This window comes from Dendronephthya gigantea, unplaced genomic scaffold (genome assembly GCF_004324835.1).
Source record: "Dendronephthya gigantea isolate DGI-Jeju-01 unplaced genomic scaffold, DenGig_1.0 000001F, whole genome shotgun sequence".
Classification (NCBI taxonomy): Eukaryota; Metazoa; Cnidaria; class Anthozoa; order Malacalcyonacea; family Nephtheidae; genus Dendronephthya; species Dendronephthya gigantea.
Genome location: NW_021163011.1, coordinates 153389 through 176150, shown reverse-complemented (window position 1 = coordinate 176150; position 22762 = coordinate 153389). Strand labels below are relative to the sequence as shown.

At 37.2% G+C, this 22762-nt stretch overlaps 3 protein-coding genes across 3 annotated transcripts; 1 reads left to right on the top strand and 2 right to left on the bottom strand.

Moving 5' to 3' along the window:
- Nucleotides 1-1340: 1340 nt before the first annotated feature.
- Nucleotides 1341-10330, bottom strand: LOC114530354 (lys-63-specific deubiquitinase BRCC36-like). Its single transcript, XM_028551971.1, has 9 exons — nucleotides 10223-10330; nucleotides 8413-8532; nucleotides 7761-7854; nucleotides 7245-7333; nucleotides 6589-6641; nucleotides 5233-5332; nucleotides 2967-2998; nucleotides 2598-2662; nucleotides 1341-1907 (listed from the first exon to the last, which is right to left on the bottom strand). Exons 1-9 carry the CDS (start codon nucleotides 10328-10330, stop codon nucleotides 1750-1752), a joined length of 819 nt encoding a protein of 272 aa, XP_028407772.1. The 3' UTR covers nucleotides 1341-1749.
- Nucleotides 10331-11591: 1261 nt separating this feature from the next.
- Nucleotides 11592-12656, top strand: LOC114530344 (galactose-3-O-sulfotransferase 2-like). Its single transcript, XM_028551960.1, has one exon. The coding sequence runs from the start codon at nucleotides 11592-11594 to the stop codon at nucleotides 12654-12656; it is 1065 nt and encodes a 354-aa protein (XP_028407761.1).
- A 360-nt stretch (nucleotides 12657-13016) lies between these two features.
- Nucleotides 13017-17948, bottom strand: LOC114528867 (cartilage matrix protein-like). The gene is made up of 7 exons (XM_028550592.1): nucleotides 17827-17948; nucleotides 17289-17376; nucleotides 16546-16707; nucleotides 15374-16176; nucleotides 14929-15223; nucleotides 14261-14565; nucleotides 13017-13719 (listed from the first exon to the last, which is right to left on the bottom strand). The coding sequence occupies exons 1-7, from the start codon at nucleotides 17833-17835 to the stop codon at nucleotides 13438-13440; spliced, it is 1944 nt and encodes a 647-aa protein (XP_028406393.1). The 5' UTR covers nucleotides 17836-17948; the 3' UTR covers nucleotides 13017-13437.
- Between the last annotated feature and the right edge of the window lie 4814 nt (nucleotides 17949-22762).

The following is a 22762-nucleotide window of genomic DNA, read 5'->3' as shown; positions in this document are numbered from 1 at the left end:
ATTTGAATATTAATTTGCTTGTTTCGAATGTATCTATTAGTAAGAAGCTTTAGGAAATTATGGAACTGTATCAGTTGACTAAAGTAATCGATCAACCAACTCGAATTACAAATAGCTCGAAGTCACTGTTAGATGTATGCATTACATCTTCACCTGAGAAAATTATAAAAGTTTCAAAATTATAAAAACAATCCAAAGCATGCATGCTTGGAAAACAATTAATGATATCTTAGGACGGAATCAGGATAAAAATGCAATTCATGAAATCAATTATGAACTTTAAAAATGAGTCTAGGCAATCTTTACTAGCACGCAATGCACTGGGTTGGATAACCCTTGAAGAGCGTAGAGATCAAATAAAATCCCTTTTATGTTTAAAACGATTAATAATCTAACTCCTCGAAGATTGAGAGATCTATTTCAACATTCTAACACGACGCATGATTATGATTTGAGAGGGTCCTCAACTAAGTTATGTCTTCCCAAGCCCAGGACGGATTACTTGAAAAAAGGTTTTAGCTACAACGGTGCTCATGTCTGGAACCAAATTCCGGAGGACATAAGAACGTTGTCTTCTTATATATAATTCATTTTGTGAAAAGCTTTCCTCCTCGACCTTTCAATTTATAAATCCTTTTGTGTAAATTAATTTTTAAAAGTACACTTTTTCTCCATTAATCTCACATAATATAGTTTACACTTTTATGTTTATATTATATGTTTATAAGTATTGTACGTATATTGTAGATAGATTAAGGGGGTGGGTGGGATTTCATTTTGTAAAGTAGTGCACACCTCTTTTGAAAACCAGCTTTATTCTTGAAAAGATTTTGTGTGTGTAAATAGTTTGAATGAATGAATGTTTGTCAACGTTATCGCAAGAGATGCACGCCATGCACGAGAACGAAAACCTTGCTGGCCTGCCTGGAAATACTAGCTACATAAGGAACAAGGGGGAGGAATGTTGACCATGCAACGATCGCGTTTTTTACATTTTGGTCTTTCCGCTAATCAGATTGCGGGAAATTTGCAAAATGTAAACAGAGGGAGTGGTAAATTACACGTTTTATGAGATATTCGATATACTGCTCCAGGAGTTTATGGTGTAATGTGTATCACGTTAAATTTTACAATATGACAAATTCATATAGCCAGTACAAAACGTTTCTTTATTCGTGATCCATTAGGTTTTTTAAGGACGTTGGAAGCATGCGTAGGTTGATATACCACTTTGAACATTATTGACGTTTGTCATCTTGAATATTTCTTAATTGGTGTCTAATATTGGGCTAAGTATGTGAAACAAAATATTTGAAAACTGTAAAAACTATCGGACAGTTACGAGTTCTTAGAAAAGGCAATAAAAAACTACTTCCAACGTCCTTTAAGCCTGGTTTCCATATGACGCCGACGTCGGCAAAGTATTATTGTCGGTGATAATTGATAAGTGAAATCTTTTGTCTTTCTGAAGTCATTTTCTCCTTGGATGACAGACAATGAGTCGGCGACAGGTCGGCGTCATATGGAAACCAGGCTTTAATTCGTTCACGACACCGTCTTCGGATATAAATGAGCGTGTTGTTTATTTATAAATGAGCGGAAATTGTTTTGTCTTTTTCATGAAACCGACACGGGCGAATCGTAGCCCATCGCCGATCTACGACCGATGACGAGGCGGCGATTGTGTAGCATTAAATGCTGGTTAATTATTATTTCATAAATAGGATAATTGTGCAACTGATATCGTATTCAGGCGTTTTTTATAGCTTCAAGTCTTCGCTCTAATTCCTCTTTCTCCCTCAAAAGTTCTTTGGTCTTCCTCTCATTTCTATCCAATCTGTTTTCAAGTGTCTGCATTAGTGGACCACACATGACTTCGATCACACGACACAGTGACTTCGTGAAAACTACAATAACGACAGAAATTTAATCAAGGACATTGGAAGCACATATCACTTGCAAAGTAAATGTAACTTATAGTTATGGAATCTTTCTTTCAAAAGTTTTAACGCGGTAAATTTCAGTGTTTTCGTATCTTCAAAATTTTAAAGAAATTGGTTGCGTAATGTTGTAAAATGCGGGAGATGCGGCGTAGGCCGTGGAGCGTAGGTAGAAAAGCCTGGCTTGCAAGGTTGGATATAGCCTTGCAAAGTTAATAAACAACCACGTAATATTCTGTTTATTACATGAACAAATTATAAGCAAATGAGAATTCTTAGTGACTCTAAAACAAATATGTATTGAAGGGTAGACATTTAAAATAACAATGTTCAGTAAAATGCGCTTATATAGTTATAGTCTCTTGAACGTGCATGTATATAAATATGGTATGATAAATAAAACGAACGGAAACTCTGAGCTAGAAACATTTTTTGATTGGTCAAACATACTTCCTACACGGTTTTTGATTGGCTTGAATGTAAAATTTTGATTTTCACACGTAAAAATATCGTATTTTTACGTGTGTTTAAATACGATTTTTCTCGGTGCATGGCGTAAAACTCTATACAACACTCATCTTCATATAATAGAAAAGTAGTCTATAATCCAAAAGGTCAATTACTCTGCATGGATTAGCTATAACAGAACTTACTCACCTGCACCGTTGTGTACAATAGTCAAAAGATCATTTTTCTTAGTTGCTTTCTCCGGCTTGACTTTGCTAAATACAGAGAAAATTGCAACGAGTTAAACCTAAATGCCGATAAGTATTTTGTTATAAACTGAAATGCCGATAATGACGTTTTGAGACCGAAGATTTAGTACTGTTTATTATAGGTGGAAGTCGCGTAATGTAAACTAACGGTTCAATTCTCCATATTCTAAACTTCTAAACTTTTTAAGAAACAATGTGTTTTCGGAGTATCTAACACCAAACATGAACTAGAGTTTATGATCAGAACAATTCGAAACATGCGAAATTTGGGTAATTTTACATCATCAATTATGATTTTTTCGATTATTACTTGAGTGTCTTTTGATATACTTCTTCTTCCTCCTATATTAAAGTAAAAAGTGATCATTGAAAATTCTGGCCATTTTACGCGTAAAAATTGATCAGATTTGATTTACGATTTATTATGGTTTGCCAGATACACACAAACTTACAGTACAATAATAAGCGCAAATGATATAGGACATGGCAGGGTATACGCTACAGCTTACACCAATTAAAGCGGCGGCCCTTGACAATAATACAACACAGAAGACAAAACGAAAACACATTTATAGGACTAATAACAACACGAAGTCGAACGAGACAGGTTACGAGACACGTTACAAGACAAACATATATAGACTTCCACGTTCTAGGATCTTCGGCATTATAAATATGTAACGCCGATTTTTAATAGTTATAAAGTTTGTTCTTGAAACTACAAAACTACTCGCGTTCTTTATTGTCAGTTCCTCCTTTGGTAGTGTATTTCATACTCTCGCACAACTGGATAAGAAAGACTTCTGAAATGTCGCAGTTTTGCACTTTGTGGTGACGAACAGTAAACAGCTGGTGTCAGCTGATCTTGTTGTTCTTTCATGGTTTTGAGTTTGTGGCGGAACGTTGTTGTCAATGTTTACCATCCTAGAGTATGTATGCACTGAAAGAAGAAGACGAGATCGAGAAACTCGCCCAATTAATAGCAGAATAGTAGGAGATCCAACGTATATCTATATAGTCTTTGCGCGTAGGTGATTTCGCACATAAACGGCAGATGTAGAATGAATTTGCTCGCACAGATTGTGGAGCCCAGACTTGAGAAGCGTAGCATAGTTTCAAGCGTACAAAAGCCAAATATAGGGTGCGACGAACTGACATAGGCTTAATGTCTGGAGTAATTCTTCTAATGTAGCCTAACATTGTTGTTGCTTGAGCACATAGTACCTCAATATCTTTAGACCATGTCAGATTGGATGTGGTCCGCGCGCCCAAATCACGTTTGTGATCAGGTCTTTCTCGGACAGAGTTATGCTTGTAAGGGAAATCTATTTTGGTGAGCAATCTTGTGATTCGTAAGACTTCACATTTCTCAGCGTTCAGTTCAACGTTCACATTGCTAAAGCTTTCTTGAAAGTTTGTCAGATCTTGTTGTAGCGACGATGCATCAGCAACAGAGTTTATAAGTTTGAAAAGTTTCGTATCGTCCGGAAAGGTTGCAATGTTTGAGATGCTCACGGTTTCAGAGAGATGATTTTCATATAGAAGAAACAGCAAGACAGCAAGGGAATAGAACCTTGCGGCACACCAGATGTCACAGAAAGTAGTCGTGATGTTGCACCAGCGACAGATGTCTATTGGTAACGATTGCTGAGATATGACGAAAACCAGTTAAGGAGGTTACCTTGAAAACCGAACTCACGTAGTCGGTGTATTAACTTAGTGTGACTAACTTTATCGAATGGCTTCGACATGTCCAAATAAGTCACATCTATCTGTTTACCGTTATCTAATTCCGACCTATATGATCGAATACTTCAATCAACTGTGTTACACAGGACTTTCGTGGGACAAACCCGTGTTTATAAGGGTTGATTTGATGGAAAACGTGATGTTCGATGTTTTTACGCCGCGTTTATACGTACAACATTCGCCAATTTCCATTCGTCAGGAAGTACACCACAACGTAAGGATTTGTTAAAGAGGGCGCAGAGCGAAGAAGCGATGACGTTTCCGTTAATAATCGTGCCGGGATTCCATCCGGACCAAAAGCTTTGTTATTGTCTAAATTAGCCAAAACCGCTATCGCTTCGTTGTTTGTCAGTGTCACGTCTTCAAGAATTATGTCCGGTTCCAAACGTTCTTCTGTATCGAGGTATATTTTACGCGTAAAAATTGATCAGGTTGTTCCCGGTTGATGAAAACAACACTGAACAATGTTGTGGTGTATCGAAGGAACATGGTTGTTCTCAAGTTGAGGCAACTGATTGAAGCTTAAAATGTTGATACAACTTGCAAACATCCATCACCTCGCGTTCGTCGAAAATTTAATAAAAATATTTCTCCGGTACTTCCTAGATTAACCATTAACCACAATCATAAAAAAATAGCCGGGGAGCACCATACTGATGTTGGATTTAAAACGTCTACCCTTGCTTCGGAAAGGCTTTGAAGGCATTTGATTTGAAGCATATTATATACTATGTTTATATATTATACCTAAAAATTTATATAGGTATGCTCTCTCTTAATATAAAATACAGTAAAATTCATTATAACTGATTTGCGATTGATAATACCTGTCCTAATATATCAGGAAGTTGTTCCAACGCTTCAAGACAAGCGTCGCTTATGGTTTCACTAGGGACGATCCTCACAGGAACTTCGACCCGCCTGTACCTAATAAATAATCGAAATACATTGGTGTAAGAGGGGGAAACTGAAATTAGCGAGTTAAGGTGGCTCGATACAGTTTCTCGAATTTTTTTTGGGCTCATTTTAAACAGGGATATTAAGCACCTAAATATTTCACTATAAGGCTAAAAGTTAATATACTTTGCAGGAAACATATATAGAGCGTAAATATTCTCAGAACTTTTGCCGGGCACCCGTTACCATGGAAACAGAGACGTTTTAAAATGGCCGCCAAACAAGGTTTTATCGTGTTTATATCACAAACGAGTTCGGTGACCCCCAATTTTTTTTGCATTAAACGTTTACGCTATAGATTATTTATCTGTGAAAAAGTTTTAAAAAAATTCTAACATGGGGGAATTTTTTAATAAGCAAAAATAACGTTTTTGTAAATAGAAAAAATTCCCCATGTTAGAATTTTTTTAAAACTTTTTTATAGATAAAGCATTTATAGCGTAAACGTTTAATGAAAAAAAAATTGGGGGTCACCGAACTCGTTTGTGATATAAACACGATAAAACCCTGTTTGGCGGCCATTTTGAAACGTCTCTGTCGCCATGGTAACGGGTGCCAGGCAAAAGTTCTGAGAATATTTTCGCTCTAGATATGTTTCCTGCAAAGTATATTAACTTTTAGCTTTATAGTGAAATATTTAGGTGCTTAATATCCCTGTTTAAAATGTGCATCCAAAAATGTCGAAAAATTGTATCGAGCCACCTTAAGCACAGGGAAGGGTGTAGACGTATATGCGTTGGCTATTTGCAACTGCATGCCGACGCTCGTGCGAGCACAAAACCTGACCACGACCTGCACTGAAAACATGTCAAAATCATACCCAAATTCATCTTTCAATTTAATTTGCTTTTTAGATGGAACATGTAACGTTGCATTCAGCTACCATTTAGAGATCAGCTGACGAGTACTGTAAATCTCGTATACCCCAAATGTAACTTAATGCGATTATGCTACTCTACCAGACCAGCTTAAAAGTTAGCTCGACCCCGGTAGAATTGGAACCCGCGACCTTTGGTTTGCTAGCCCAGTGCTCTTTCAACTGAGATACTGGATTTGGACGGTTGGAATGATAGTCCGGAATTCAATCTAAATCCATTTTGTGTCTTAAAGATGCACCATCACATTATTAATTTACCTGAGCCATGCACTATCACAGTTTATGACATTCTTATCCTGGCAATAATTCGACATATACAAGGAATATAATGTTAAGAGATATTACTTACTCCATTGATGAGTTTACATGCGACTGAAAACAAGTCAATTGTATCTGACCACGCTGCATATAAACAAACAAAGAGAAAACCGAAATTAGTCCCGTTTCAGAGACGTCAAATTTTTCATGTACCGAATCGAATGCATTGGAACATATACAAAGACTTCAGCTTATCAACATCAGGTCTGGTTTACACTGTCAAAGATCCTGTGTTCAGAGCAGTGAATTGTAATAAATAACTGTAACGATACCTCTTCACATTGTTTTTGTGAAGCCAAAGAAGCCAGACACGCGTGACACAAAAACAATGAGGAGGTATCGTTCCAGTTATTATTTGCGTTCAATGCTTCAGAGTTAAAATTTTGCATTGGTAAATCCAATTGATAAATTACCTAAAAAATTGTGAAAGTGCATGGGGTATGCAGTTTGTGCTGAACCTAAGGTATAGTCTCTGCATGCATTGTCTGAAAAGGATAATAAACGTTCCAAGCCATGGTGGTTGGTGTTGTATTATGAGTGCGAGGTTTCTTTGCTTTCAAATACTGATATAAATTTGCACGGTTATTATCTGTTATTATCATGTTTTATGACAGTAAAAATCATTTGGGAGGACGATTTGAGGATGACGAATCCACTTGAGACACAGCTGAAATGTATAGTACTCACCGACGAAGCAGTATCATCGTTAAAACATGAGAAAATCAAACCAACAAAACCTGGATCCATCATCTGGTACATGGCCTGAGTCTGAACGTCTGCAAGGAAAGGACGGCTTTGTGTGTGAAATATTTTGACTGTTCTTGATATTTTAAGAAATAGACAATTTCCCTTTAAGAAATTATCGGTACTTTGTTGCACAGTAGATCTGAACAGAGCAACCCCAGTGCAGTGATAGCGCATATGACTCGGGTGTTTAAATGAATATTAAAATGGTGCTACTCTAAAACCGGGTAGTCTAAAAAATTAGCTTGACCATATTGGCAATCGAGACCGCGGCCTTTGGTTTGCTAGCCCAATGCTCTTTCAACTGAGCTACTAGCTAGGTCAAGACATTCGAAAAGGTGATATTTCGATATGTAACTCGACCTAGTCCCGTCCCACACACAGATATGGAAGGCAAGGGGGGGGGAAGCTTTGTTGCATGACCATGATACAAATTTTCAACTTGCATCTGTTGCTTACCAACATGAGATGGCCACACAGTTATGTGGGGATGCGAATGATACCAGCCTAGAATCCTCATGGGACACTTTCGGGTCGTTAGCATTCCTAACTGGTACTTGATCGTTAAGAATTGATACTTGGCGAAGTGTTGAAGAATTGTTAATAAATGAATAAATACAAGTACTATCATTATCGTATTTTACCATTCTTGTCACGTTGTTCAATACTAGGCAGCTTAAGCAGCTTGGTTATTTTTAGCTTGCTTACTAATGTAGTTAACTACTTAATTTTGACATATATTGAGCCAGAGGTGGAAAACTATTTGATTTTAAGGTCTTTTAATGATCCAATTTTGTCGGATCCAATTCACTTCTGATGGATGCTTCATAGTCTTTTGACTTGCAATATACATATATGACAAGCAAATGAACTAAATAAAGCCAATGCAGCGCTGTTTTGTTAATAACAAGCTACATTCCATACGTCCAAAGTGAATTGGATCCGACAAAGTTGGATCGTGTGAACGGACCTTTAATTAACCAAAGTTTTTGCTAGAACTACTCGCTGTACATTAGCTATGCTGCACTCTGATTGGTCGAGATAAGTTGAGATAACCGCATGCAATACACTTCATGGTATAATTGTTAATTATTCTCGTGAAAAAGGATATTTCTGCTTGTGTTGAAGCATGAGATAGTTGTTCTGGCGATATTTCGACACGATCCTTTCTTTTATCAGATCGCCGGAGCATAAAAACGGTGAACACGTGAGATACGTTGAATTCGTCGATCTACGAGCAGAAAGTGAAAATTTTAATCACAAAAACTAAAAATATAAATACAGATTACCTTACTACAATAGACAGGTTGCATTGCGGCTTTCTACTACCGTACGCGGAATTTTTCAATTGAACGAAATTATTCGCTTGATTTTATTTTCAATTAATTGTGAGTTCAGTTTATCAACAATCCACTATTTTGGTGATGTATTCGAACAAATTTTAGGGCACCTACCTGCCCTACCACCAAGCCAGTGGTGTATTTATATATTCATATGTCCAGTTCTGCCCAACGGATTTCTTTTATAAGTGCAATAGCTTTAAATAGAAATCACCATCTTCAGCATAACTGAATATATGAATATCACCCTCTCCCCAATTGTCGTTCTAGTTGCACCCCTGTGCCAAGCACAATCCAGGTTGTAAAAAGTTTGCAGCAGTAATGTTTTGGACTTAATTTACAATTTTTACAGGTCACCAAATTAAAAAATGGTGCTAGATAGGACTGTTAAGGAGTAAAATCTTGTTGCCAAATTTTTTTTGCAAGGCTAATATAAAGCAAGGTCATCTTTGACAATTAATGTTTACTTGTGACTCATGGATTCAATACACATCCTTAGATTCAGTTGACTTTGAAAAAATCTGAAAAAATAATCCCATCTATGTGGTTTATGTAATTGGCCTCAGATTGAGCCCTTTTCGCAAGGCTAAATATCAGATTCATTATCAGCCTCTGTGGTTAATTCAAACATTGAAATTTCACCCTGGTTTGAGCTACCTGAACTAAAGTGACAATGCTGCAAATGTAATATTTTCATCTTGGGGCTGAAACAATAAGTATAATAATAATAAATATAACAATGAAGCAATATTTGCTATTTGTTTATATATTTCCTTTGCATTTTTGTTGTCATCTGATTCTCCAAGGAATCACAGCAAAGTTAAAGTTCAGCCAATGAATATGTAAATGTAACAATTTTCTTCTCAATCAACAAGTAATCATGTAGTTGGCTCATAGGAGGCTGTGTTTGTGATAAAGTCATGTTTATTGTGAGAAATCATGTTGGCCAACCGAACAAAACTAATCCTTAATACTGTACACTCAGGAAATTCCATAAAATGCAACTATAGTGGTTTCAGTGTTTGAGCTCCTCAGGGTAAAAAAATACACTTTAGATCTTTTTCATTTAGCGGCCAAAGCTCTAGGAATTTCTTTAAATTTAAACCAACCAAAAAAAACCTCATATATATTAGGGCCTATATGGAACAGGTATATATAACCTCAAATATGTCAACCCTGGAGGCTTAGTAATCAAACCAACAGACTTATTTTAGTATTGATGTTAATCATGTTAATGTGTTGATATCATGAAAGATTATTCCACGTATTTGTCTCTTGTTGATCAAAAATAGTCAGCACAGTAGCCCTAATTAACCCATTACCTAAAGGCTATATAAAGTCCATTAGTTCTGATATCATTATTATCTCCAAAGTATTAAATCATCGTTACTTCGATATGCAACATATTGGGAGAGTCAGAAGCTTCTCAAGTGAATTTTTTCAATTTAAACAAACGTGTATGATCAACAATAACTTGGACAGTCGGCATGTATGCTCAGTATGGAAAGGAACCCCAAGATCTTTATAAATAAAACATCTTATTCAATCAGGGAGAATGTTTCATATTGAATATAAACCTACTTCGCCAATCAATAGTCCCATTATTTCCTCTCTGTCGGTAGAAAAAGCATGAGTTAAGCAAACCATGAAGGCATCAGCCTGAAATTTTACTTCTGAGACAGCCGCCATATTGTTTTGATAAGTGAAAGGGGGGGGGAGAAAGGTATTCTGAGAAGTGGGGGGAATTCCTGTACTAGCCACTAGGCCGTCTTCGCCAACCAAAAACCATTATTTTCCTTTCTGAAAAAGTTGTTTAACGAAACCTTTAGCAGTTTAGCTCAACGTACGTAGCCTCAGAGCGACTCATTCAATGATTCGAAATAAAAATCTATGATAAATTACCATCCCTCCATTTACTTTGACGATACGAGGTTATCTAATCTAGTGAATAGCCTTAAAATCCTTTGACTTTTTGGCGAATATTTTAATATGTAACACCAAGAGAAATTAGTACAGAATTGCCAACTTCTAACGTTGAAACGTTGATAGCCTCATTGTGCTGCTTTAATTAGTTTAATATTAATTGTTTCTAAACATAGGAAATTGGATTTTATGTAGTGAAATCACTTCGCAGGTACACCATACAGATACCTGTCGCAATGACATGTAGTATATTGTCAATTGTCTGGGATATTAAAATAATATTGTAATAACGTAACTATGACATGTACGCTGGATAATTTTTTTTCAATTTATTTTCTCTACCGTTATGAGCATATGCCTCAGATATCTACGTCTTTTACTCAAACGAGCGTGGTGTCTCATAGTAATTAGTATTGTATTTATAAGTATAAAATTTTGCCGTGTCTGGTTTCTACCTGAAACCACGTTTATGGATAATGCACTGATTACTACTAGATCAATGTAAGTATATTATTACCGAAATGTTGCCCAGTGCTCCTTACTATCATATTGTGATATTACTGTTTATATACTAATTAAAAAGAGATCGGTTTTAGCTCAGTGATGTGCTGCCAATATATATACATGTGGAGGCAACAGACTATAAAACATCCACCAGAGGTGATCCGTTAAAATTTGATCGTGTAAACAGACCTTAAAAAAGTGATTATTAAGGAATTTAGCAACACAATATATGGATATTGAACAGGGTAGATTTTCATGGCTGGAAATTAGAAAGTTGACTCAATAATTTCTATCATTCTTATGCATGAATGTAGCATTCTTTGGTTGAATCATGCAGTAGCGTGGCCAGCCTAATATTTTGGGTTCATTGACTGTAAAATTTTTCAACTTTCTGAAGAAACCATTCCATAGTTATGACGTGGTATATGTATGATAGTTGTATAGCGGGACAAAAGCTTCACACTGGCTATGCTACTGTGGGTGATAAAGCATTCAGTAATCGATTTATCCGCTAATTCCGCTTATGTTTGAATTTAACAGAACGAAAAAGATCAAAGCGAGAGAAACGTGCAGTTCAGCTCAAAAAAACATAATGTTTCTGAAGACGCACAAAACTGGAAGCAGCACAATCACGAACATTCTCAATAGGTTTGCCGATCGGCACAACTTAACCGTTGCGCTGCCCATGGACGGATTTTATCACTTCCTGTGGCCTCTGCCATTCCAAACTGACTTTGTACAGAACCGGGTTCCTCGACCGAATATACTTTCAAATCACGCGCGCTTTGATGCCAAATCGCTTGCGGAACTGTTGCCAGATACAACAAAATATATTTCAATCTTGAGGCATCCTGCTACGCAGTTTGCCTCCCTGTTTCAGTTTATGGATTTGGGCGGGTTGCTCGCTGCGAATGGAAATCGAAAATCCATTTCCTTGGAGTATTTTCTCGATAATGCCTTCGAGATACTCAGTTCTCTAAATCGACGGTATCCACAGATACTCATCGATAACCCAAGCCTGCAGCTATTGCGTAATCCCCAACTGTTCGATTTTGGATTCGACCAGTCAAATGAAGCCATGACTCGCGAACAGCTAGAAGTCATATCGAGAAAATTTAACTTGATTCTCATAATGGAGCACTTCGACGAATCATTGATACTTCTTAGGAGAAAGCTGTGTTGGACTTTAGACGATGTTGTCTACTTTAAACTCAACCAGCAATTGGGGAAGAACGAGCCCACGAGTGCGCGTGTTCGGGAAAAAATCCTCCATTGGATCAAAGAAGACGTGATGCTCTACAAATATTTCAATGCGTCGCTGTGGGATGAGATAAAAAGGGAAGGAGAAAGCTTTTGGAACGAAGTCGCGATGCTCCGTAAAAGGAACAGGGAACTGAGTGCGGAATGCCTGCGAACAGGTATTTTCATTGACAAACCGTACAATAGTTCCGCAGCTGTGATATATGGCTATTCTCTCAAGCCGAACATCTCAACTGCTTTAAAGTTAACCTGCGAACGCATGGTGCGTCCTGAAATGAAATATCTGGAATATTTTAGGACCGTCTCCAAAAGATTACAACCAGGTTAAATTTGGTTCTGATTTGTGATTTTTGTATAATAGAGGGACATGATAATTGAATTATCAATTTCATGAAAATTAAGAAAATTATCAATGTTTTGCAATTAAATATCTTTCCCATTTTTTTTTCCTGTATATGGTAATTTTTGCTTTTGTTTACATGGTTATTTTGTAGTCCCTAGTGGGTGCCTATTACTCATATAGGATTATTCGAAGGGAATTTCAGTACCCTCAAATTTAATTGTACTTTTCATGTTTGAATTCATTGTACATTACATCAATCGAAGTTCTCTACCGATTTTATAACGGAACACATGCATATTGCAAATATAATAATTTAGGCAATTTTTATTGTATTCCATACATTTTTCTAATACATAATACGACATTGAGATTTCCCTCTTCGGGCTTAAATATTTTTTATCTAATTTTACACATCCTTCAAGTAATGATTACATACTTTGCGTCATTTTTTAAATACATCGTAAAGTAGCTATTTTTGAAGGGAATTCGCAGCTGAATTAAGAGACCCGTACTAGCACTAGTTCTCTATCCACCTTTAAAATTGGCATGAATTGCGGTCTCCAATTATATATAATTCTGGTCTAAATAGAGTTCATTCGCTTTCCCCAAACCTTGATAGAAAATTGAGTAACCGAGCAACTTGATTCCAGATAAACATGCATGGCCTATCCTGCAGTGTGCTTCATGCATTTGAATCAGATCCTTTGAACCGCAGCCAGTTGTCGCTCGGCATGATTATTACTGGTTGTCCGGTTCCGTATGTCCCTCACGCGTTAGCCTTGCAAATCATCGACGCGAGTTCCTTGGCATAGTGCGCAGTGTTGCTCAGATCAATGGCCAATACGTCTTTACGATGCGTCGCAAGCCTTCTCAGCTCCTCGGGGATATAGCCAGAGTCGCTCACAGCCGTGGCTATGATTCGCACATCTTTTTCTTTCATGTAGCCTGCCTCTCGGTATGCCCGCGAGATATCGTGTGCTCGACCGTCGCTGAAGATGACGAGAACATTTTCCACGGTGGAACGATCACCAGCTTGTCCGTTGAACACCTGTGAGTGAAGCATCAATTAGTAACGCGGTGAGTAGCGATTTATGGAGATTGGAGAACAATATATACTAGTGACAGATGTAGTAAGGAGGAAAGAAGAAAGAGGGTTAGAGGGAACTTGGGAAAGACGCGGAGGGAGGAAAGAGGTGGTTAGAGAGAACTGAAAGAAAGACGGGGAGGGAGGGAGAAGAGGGTTAGAGAGAACTTGGGGAAAAACGCTGAAAGAGGAAAGATGGGATTGAAGAAAACTTGAAGAAAGAGTGGGGAAGGGGTGGGGGGGGGGGGGTAAATAGTGAACGGAATAACCCTGGAGGCTGTTCAAGAAAGATTTACTTTGTCTAAGAAAACTTCTATTTGTTAATAACATTTTTCCCCTAAATGATTTTTGGGGGAATATCGGTAAGAACGTTCCTCTTTTTGTTAATAAACTTAACATATGTGATAGGAAAAAAAGGACGTGAAAATTTTCTAGCATGGCCCGTTACTTTCAGTTGTTTAGTTTTAAAGAAGGGAAAATTGAAAGAAAATCACTGCATGTGTACCTCGTTATTTATCTGGCTCAAAGCGTCTCCCAACATTGTATTTCTTCCAGAGTGATATTGCATATTAATAATTGCGTTCAGTTCTTCAGGCAAGGTGTGTTTTTCAAGTTGGAATAAATGTTCTGTTTTCTCGACCGTACTGAACTGCATCAACCCCGTATGCAGATCTGAAGGTGGCGACTCTATTAAAAAGAACACGTCTTTCAGGAACTTCCGCTTCTTGTCAAACTCTCCTTGGTTGATGCTTCGAGATCCGTCCAGGAGGAATTGAACGTCGACTTTTTTGTTTCGACAAAGTGATACGACTAAATGAGAGAAAACTAAATGTTAGCACACTGAGAAAACACGTTGAAGCTGGTGGCCAGTCATAATGTAAACGAATGTTTTGTTAACATTTTTAACTGCTGTCATTTGAAATACGACAAAGTGTCTGCGAATCTCGCAAATTATTGGTTCGCTGTGATCTAGAATCATGAATCACTAGAAACATTCGAAACCAAAGAGTTATTGCAAAGCTGTCAATCATAGATCTAGAATTTGCCTATTTAAGTAAAGGGCCCTTCAGAAAACTGTATTACATGGGTACATCCACTGTAATGACGTACAAAGTCAAGCAAAATTGTGCTCATTATCAAAATATTATTATCGATTATCGGTTCTTGACTTACCTCCAGGTAAATTGACTGACATACAAATCTTCTCGAGCAGGTCCATTTTCTTGTCAGCTAGTTCGCTGTACTTGCACGTGATAGCATCATGCTTGAACGATGACATTTTTCCAACGGATTGCGCCAAATACCAGGGGTATAGGCTCACTCCTACAGTAACGACTTGAACCCCCTTTCTTTTCAGCATTTCAGCCTCTGCCACCGCTTGCTCCCTATCCGTTGGCCTGTCACGCGTTATAAGAACGACAACGTCCTGTGCATCTTCGCGGTCGTAGAGCGTGTTGAATTCGTAGAACTGAAATATTTGTTAAAAGGTAGGATGTTTCAACATATTTCAACAAAGTTCATCCAAAAAAACTCGAAAGACAGCATGTGAGATGATATTTTCAAGCCTTCAAGGTTCAAACATATATATTGGTAGTATTTTTGTACGAAAGTCACCCACCTTATTACCGGCAACAGCTAATGCTTCTCCGACCCTTTTTTTCGTCCCACCAACTTGTTTCATATCATCAATCTGACGTTTCAAACTACTCGTATCAACTCCATCCGAAAGTTCAACTTCCATCCAGGGTTTGCCATATCCACCATATTGCATCACACCAATTCTGAACCTGTCCCCTTCCAACTCCGAAATCATTTCCTTGACAAAATGTTTCACTTGTTTCCATTCCTTTCGCCTGGTCGCTCTATGTTGTTGGTAACTATATGCACTGTCAATGATGAAGAGAATATCCTTTGCTTTGCTGTGACCGCATGCAGACGGACCCGGAACAAACTCCGTTGTCGGTGCAATTGTTACAGCTCGCGTTGTCGGTGCTGTGGTTGATGGCAAATTCGTGGTCGATTTCTCAGTTGTTGTCGATTCGGTCGACGTTGGGATCTGGGTTGTGGTAGGACGTTCAGTTGTAGTGTGTTTCAAAGTTGTTGTTACAACTGTCATCGGTTTTGAACTCGTCGTTGATCCCAAAGAAGTCGTTGCTTCGGTGGTACTTGGCATCTGAGTTGTGGTCAGACGTTCAGCGGTGGTAGGTTTTGAAGTTGTGATTTCCACTTCCTCCGTAGGTAACCCGCTGCCACTGGTGGATGTTTGCTCCGTTGTAATTCTTGCTGACGTTCTTGGAGCTGTAGGACTTGGTTCTTGTGTGGAAGAAGGCTTTTCAGTACTAGTTGCTGTGGAAACAACCGTCGTAGGCGCCTTCGTGCTTGGTACAGTGGTAGGAGGGTTAGCGGTAGTTGGTTGCGGTACTGTAAAAGACAAGCATATATATTGAAGGCCAAAGGCACATCAATAATAATGTACTAATTTACAAGCCTATACTGACGTGGGGCTGTTTCAAGTTTGGATAATTTTCAGGTATCGAGTATTGAAGTATATAACAATAATAACATAATCCTTTCAATTATATGTAATTATCCCGACAATAGCATGCGCTTATTCAGTTTCATATAGTTTCATTTAGTTTCAAGACCTAGTGACCTAGTCGACCTCAAAATCATCTTATGTTTCGCTGAATCTCTGGTAAACTATCATCTTGCAACCAGACGGACATTCTACTCGGCCGACAATTTGGGTAGATTCCTCGTGTATAACGATATGCCTAACATTTCACTTACCGTTAAAATCAATGCAAATTTTTTTTCCTTTACACGCATGAGGACAACATAAATGTACCCTCGATCCCATGTTTAAATGACTGCATTCGGCATCGTTCTTGCATGGTTCCTCGGGATCTCCTCGGCAGAATCCAGTAGGACGAGGACACGTGATCTTTGCAGCTATACAAAATAATTAAAGTTGGATTAAAGTTGTGTCTACTGATTGGTCAAGCGTTAAAGTGACCGATGAATAAATAGGCAATTTTGGAAAACGATGCTGTATGTTAATGAACGGAATAGGCAAGTGGCTTGAAATTTTTCGAGGTAAAAGTAAGTTGTAGAATTCTGCCTAACTTTAACTCCGCTTGAAATATCGTTTTATTTCATTTGTCCTACAATTCTCGAGATATTTGTTTACGTTTGTAAAAAGTGTATTTTCTCTAAACCGATTAGTTTTTTTAAATATTAATTAACATAGCATTTAGCTAAAGTCTTTTGGGACTAAACGCAATAATGACTCCATCCAGATTGGCCAATCATAACGTAGCTAGACTGTGGGGAAAATCCCTTAAGATGAACAGCGGATGTGTTCTCTTGTCAGAGCAGGTTGAATTTATACTATTCCGCCCCGGAATATCTTAATACACTGTTTCACCGTTGAGACCCATACTGGGTAAACCTTGTCTTTTTCATCATAATTCTATAAGATGATTGTCGAAATCAAACGCTAAATAATCAATATAATTTTCCCTCGTACAAACCTTTGTTATTCGAAACTGGTGCGCTTTGAATCTCCGCAACAATTTCCAGAAATACCACCAGAAATACGACAAGTTTTGATGTGATACCCTGTGTTTCGAGAAAAGATAAGAAAAGTATAAGAATATTTAATTTATCATCTCGAAGGTCGAATGTCAATGACCCGAATGTATAACTTCTACTTGCATTAAGATAGGTAAAACAATTGACGCGGCTATATAGGTCAATTTGAAAGATTTGTTTCCAGAGTTGTATAGGTTATTTTAATGAATGACCTGCCCAAAATCAGTTAATAACACCGTGTTTCGAATTTCTAGTAGGAAGTTAACAACTTATTTGCAGTAGAAAACTTCAATTATATAGCTTCTTTATCTTCCTATGTTCACAATGAAAAAAGTTATGCGAAAAGGCAATCGATTAAATGAGTTTGGCAGAGAAATATTGTAGCTTCAAATCCATGTGTCAGTGCCGGTATATTTCCCAATTGCCAGCATGCGCACTGCTTATCGAGTTAATAGTATAATTCATGACCCACAGTACCTTGTTCATTTTTAATATTCTTTATACAGCCTTGCTTGTGAATTATTCCCTTGCTTGTTCTTGTAGATGTATCTATGTCGATGCAAACTTGTGGATACAGTTCGACCATGCAACATCGCGATATTTATATACGCGCGCCGTCCAAACTTTTCCCAGTATGTAGGTTACGTCACCAATTGAATCCTGACCTCTTGACCCAAACAATATGCCAGGCCCAAAGATTTAATGAGTTTAACTGAACATTAATATACACCCCGGATATGCATTCCTTTACAAGTAGTGTTTATCATATCGAGTGCTTCACACGCATAACATCTAAGTACATGCATGTTTTGGGGCCAATCGCTCCTGGTCGATCGCTTCAAGAAATATCTGTGATTGTGAACTATTTGTATATAGATGCCTTTTATTAACCACTAATATAAAGGAAACCGCAAAGTCGCCTAGGACGTTCATATACGATGCACGTCCCTGGCCCCTCTGATGAACAGGCGTGTCAATTTGCCACATATGTGCATGGAAAACAGGAAATAAAGTGTACACGGCAATCGCCCGACCTAATCGGACCGCTGTCATGCTGGGCCTTTTTAGAAACTATTATCCGAAAATAGAACGAAGTAAATAGCCAAAAGGTTGGCTGTTCTTAAATTTATTATTTGGCTCACAAAACGTCGTAATCCTATTAACCCCAGCAGACTGGAACAAAAGCGCAACCTAACACATACAAATAGGAAAGGCGATATTGCTCGATCCTTCTCCAATGTACAAAATGTTAAACAATCTCTCTTTGTTTCACATAATTCGTGATATGGACTTGATGCTGCCTAAACGAAAGACTAGTGAAAAACTTTTTTTATTATATATTGGTGCATCTCACTCTAAGAAGTATTTTATCCTTGATCCGGAAGAAACCGAAAGTTAATGCATGGGCTGACTTGTGTTTAACTTATGTTTCAACTTTGTGTGCCTATATATGAAGGATTTCCCTGATAACAAATAGACGAGTGGTTTCATACCTAAAATGCATGACTAGCTAGAATTTGTAATTATAGCGGAATTTCTTTTCTTTTCGACTGTCTGAAAGTAAGGGCGCCGGCATATTCCCGACACTATAATTATCAGTAATATATTGGTAAGTCTGTGTATGAGAAAGGTAACCAACTCAATGCCAATAGAGCTATCTAGATAGAGAGTTCAGAATTAATGAAAATACATGCATAATATAGTATAGTAAAAAACCACAAAAATTTGAATTTTTTCACAACATTATATCACATTGACATAAAACGTTGGTGACATCAATCAGTTACTTTATAGCATTTAATGATCGTACAAACATAATGCATTGCAATGTCTGGCTCGCTGCATGGGGCTTGTAACGCCCTGACCTAAATTGACCGTTCCTTGGACCCCTATAAAATAATAATTTATCAAAACATCGTATTGCTGTACTTCTATTATAAGTATTATTTAAGTCCAGTGCGGTTGAATTCCGGCGTTTAGTTTTTTTCACGACAACTATAACGATTTCCGATGAAATATATACGTTCACGCTGAGTGATGGCTTTCGCCATCTCGATGTTTCCTTAGCAAATGAAATGTATGCAGTGTCATTTTCTATATGGGAATTAAGAAGGGATTTATAGTGTTATATTAGTGTATAATATAGAATTATAGATTTATTCCTTTCAGTTGGGGGTTTTGCGGGTTTTTAATATAAGAAATTTCTTAAAATCACTGAAGTCTGGAAATGTTCGATCACGCAATATATTTTTTAAAAACATGCTATAAAACGTACCCTTTTAAAACACAAAGTTGATACATTACACTGATATAGTACTATTCGTGTACGCATGTCCAAAGTTGTCATGCAGGTGTTCATGAATCATGATTACCCGTTCGGGTTCTTATACCTAGAATTGTCTGTCCAATATACTCTTTATTATACTTTATTATAGGAATGCGCCCTTTTAGGTACATACAAGTTACCTTCCAAGAACTAATTCTAGTGTATATAACACTCGATAGAAATATATATAGACAATATATAATATACTGACAGCTTTCGAACTTACTCATCTCAGGCTATACAGGCTAAACATGCGGAAATTCAAAGCATTGAAGTAAACTATGCATGTTAATGCATGAGCCTAATTCGATATATCTTGTGCGTAATGATGACATGACGCGAATGAAAGGTGTTAGCCTCTTTACAAACGCGCAAATCACGTAACTAACGCATAGATCGTATATGTAAGAACAGCAACTTTAGAAATAAGAATGACGAAACAGGAGTAATTTGGAATTATCGTGTTAATGTTATCCTATTTTACTCCCTGTTAAGTGAATATTTCCGGCGCCATGCCCCAAAATACTGAATGACGGTATCTCTTTGTTCGGCAGATTATTCCACTCACACATGAATTGATTTGAATTGCTGGCCAACAATCTTAAATTTTGTCGAAGACTGTCTATATTAGGCCGTGCAAAGGGCATTTTATTTAAGTATATGCTCACTTATATATGGAAGCGATCAACTCGCAAGTCATCTATTTTATTTTTTTTTATTAAGGGAAGGGCTATAAGCCTATATGCTAGGTTTATATATATTATTCACGTACGAAAAAGCTGAATTAAATCTTTCCAAATTGTTTTCATGACTTGTTACTCGATACAAATGATCGCGTGTTCCGGCATTTGATGCCAAGCCAAAGCCGAAAGCAAAGCTTTTTTCTTCTGCTGAGTGAAGAGTGTTAAGACTTAAGGGCTTATTGGCATTGCTTTTATGATTTGCTTCCCCCGACGTAGCTAAATTTTAAAAAATATCGCGTGACATGTGGCGATCGCTGTAGCCACTTTATAGTTTATTCTTCGGTGTTTGTTTCAACTCTACCCATGCAGACGTATTACCTGTCCTGAAACGTTCAGACCATTTATAAAGAAAAAATGATAATTATCGTTGTCTAATTATATATTTATGTTAATAGGTAGTTTGACTTCCATCTCGCACGTCAGGGTAAAAATCATACGACTTATGGTGGCTATCAATATAAATTGCTTTTAATATGAACCGTGTTTCGTGTTTAAAATTATTTAAAATGATCATTTCCTTGCTTGACCATGACGTTAACTCATATTAACTCATCATATAAGACCCGAAGTGCTTATATATTCATTTCAATTTTCATATCACACGAGGCCTAGCTCAGGAAACGGGAAAGGCTGTGATGCAGGTAGCTATATGATTTTTTGATAGCGTCGGAAAAAAACCTGATTGAACCCCAAAGGCAAAGCACGCGGATGCACAGCACGACTGCACGTTTGAAATTAAATAAGACATTAATTTTGAATACTCTGAACCTTGATACCGAATACCATCATTTAACACTTAGCAGTTAGCGAGAAAATATGCACAGATAGATTGAGATACATATGTAGATATAGATATAGAACGTGGGAAAAGTATATATATACATATTTTATATATCTCGGCAGAAAACCTTTTCCAGCTGAAAATGTAATTTATGAATAAGAATATAAACATAATCCGGAAAACATTATCTTGTAAGGTTATAAGATATGCGCTACTATCATAAACATTGTGCGATGGTATCATTCCGAACTCTTTTTAAGTCATTTGACAAATTTGACAAAAATTATTATACGTGATTCAATAGCGCGTTTCTTGATTTTACAAGATTTTGCTCTCAGAGAACATTTTTTAATACTGTTTGGGCAATACGTATAGTAGAGAACACACGCTTGAGAAACGTTCTCTGGTTAATGAATTTATTTCAAGCTTTCAGCTATCAGTCTATAGCCTTCAATGGGTAGAATACAATTTTTTTGTTATTGACGTCCTGGCCTAGACGTTTACATGTTATTGCTTCCGATTGAGGCCCGGCAAGCGTGATGGTTCGCGTGACGCGAGCTAGCCTAAAATATTGAAAGAATTTTTGGTATTTGGACGCACCCATGCATCCTTTTTAATTTTGTTGAAATGAACAAGTGGCTCGATCATTCAAGGGCTTTTTTATACGGTACACGCTGACCACTGTCCTCTCGAAACATGAGCGGACGAGAAAAATCGATCGCCGTAAGACAAAAGTTTTATTTGTTTAAAGGATTAATAATCGCGGTGGAAACGGATATTTATAACCGTGACTACGAGCTTCTTCCGACCGCATCGTTTAGGGTCACTGAGTTCGGGTCGCCTTGAAATTATACAATATTCAAAAGGAAAACATGCCCCTTCTCAATGACCAATGTTGGATGGATTTGATTAATCATGACCAGAAATTGCGGACATGGAATATGCAGATTGCCGTACTGAACAAATTTGCATATTTGTTCAAATTATTCGTTTGCAGCTATAAATAATATTGCGCATTAAGTTACCAGTCAGCTATACATACACGACATCCATTTATTCTCCATTGGATTTTTTTCAGTTCGTAAGCGAGTTAGCATGTTTTTTAAAACACTTTAATTGTTGGCAGTTTCAAGCATTTGATACTTATGATCCTTCTCAAGCCTCACGGATTACTTCTGAGGTTACGTTTTTTATTTATTTTTATTTATTGTGAAGAATATAGAATAAAACTTATTAAAGCGTGTAGTATGAAAAGGATTGAGACAAACTACGGCGAGAAATCACCTCGATCTACAACAAATTAAACAAGTTTCTGAACTTTTCTGAACGTGGAAAATTTGTGCAATTAAGATTACGTCAAATGTTTTTAAAACTATAGTGAATGCAATCTAGTACTTAGATCTATCTAAAAAGTTAATTGTTTCATTTGAAAAGGTACACTTTTAATAACTCTAGGAATTTTTGCCTAAAACACGATTTTGTCCAAATTTCCCACTCCTCGATAAATTCAAATCGGCTTTATCCAATGGCAATGATTGGACTCTTTTATGGAAAACTAAAACA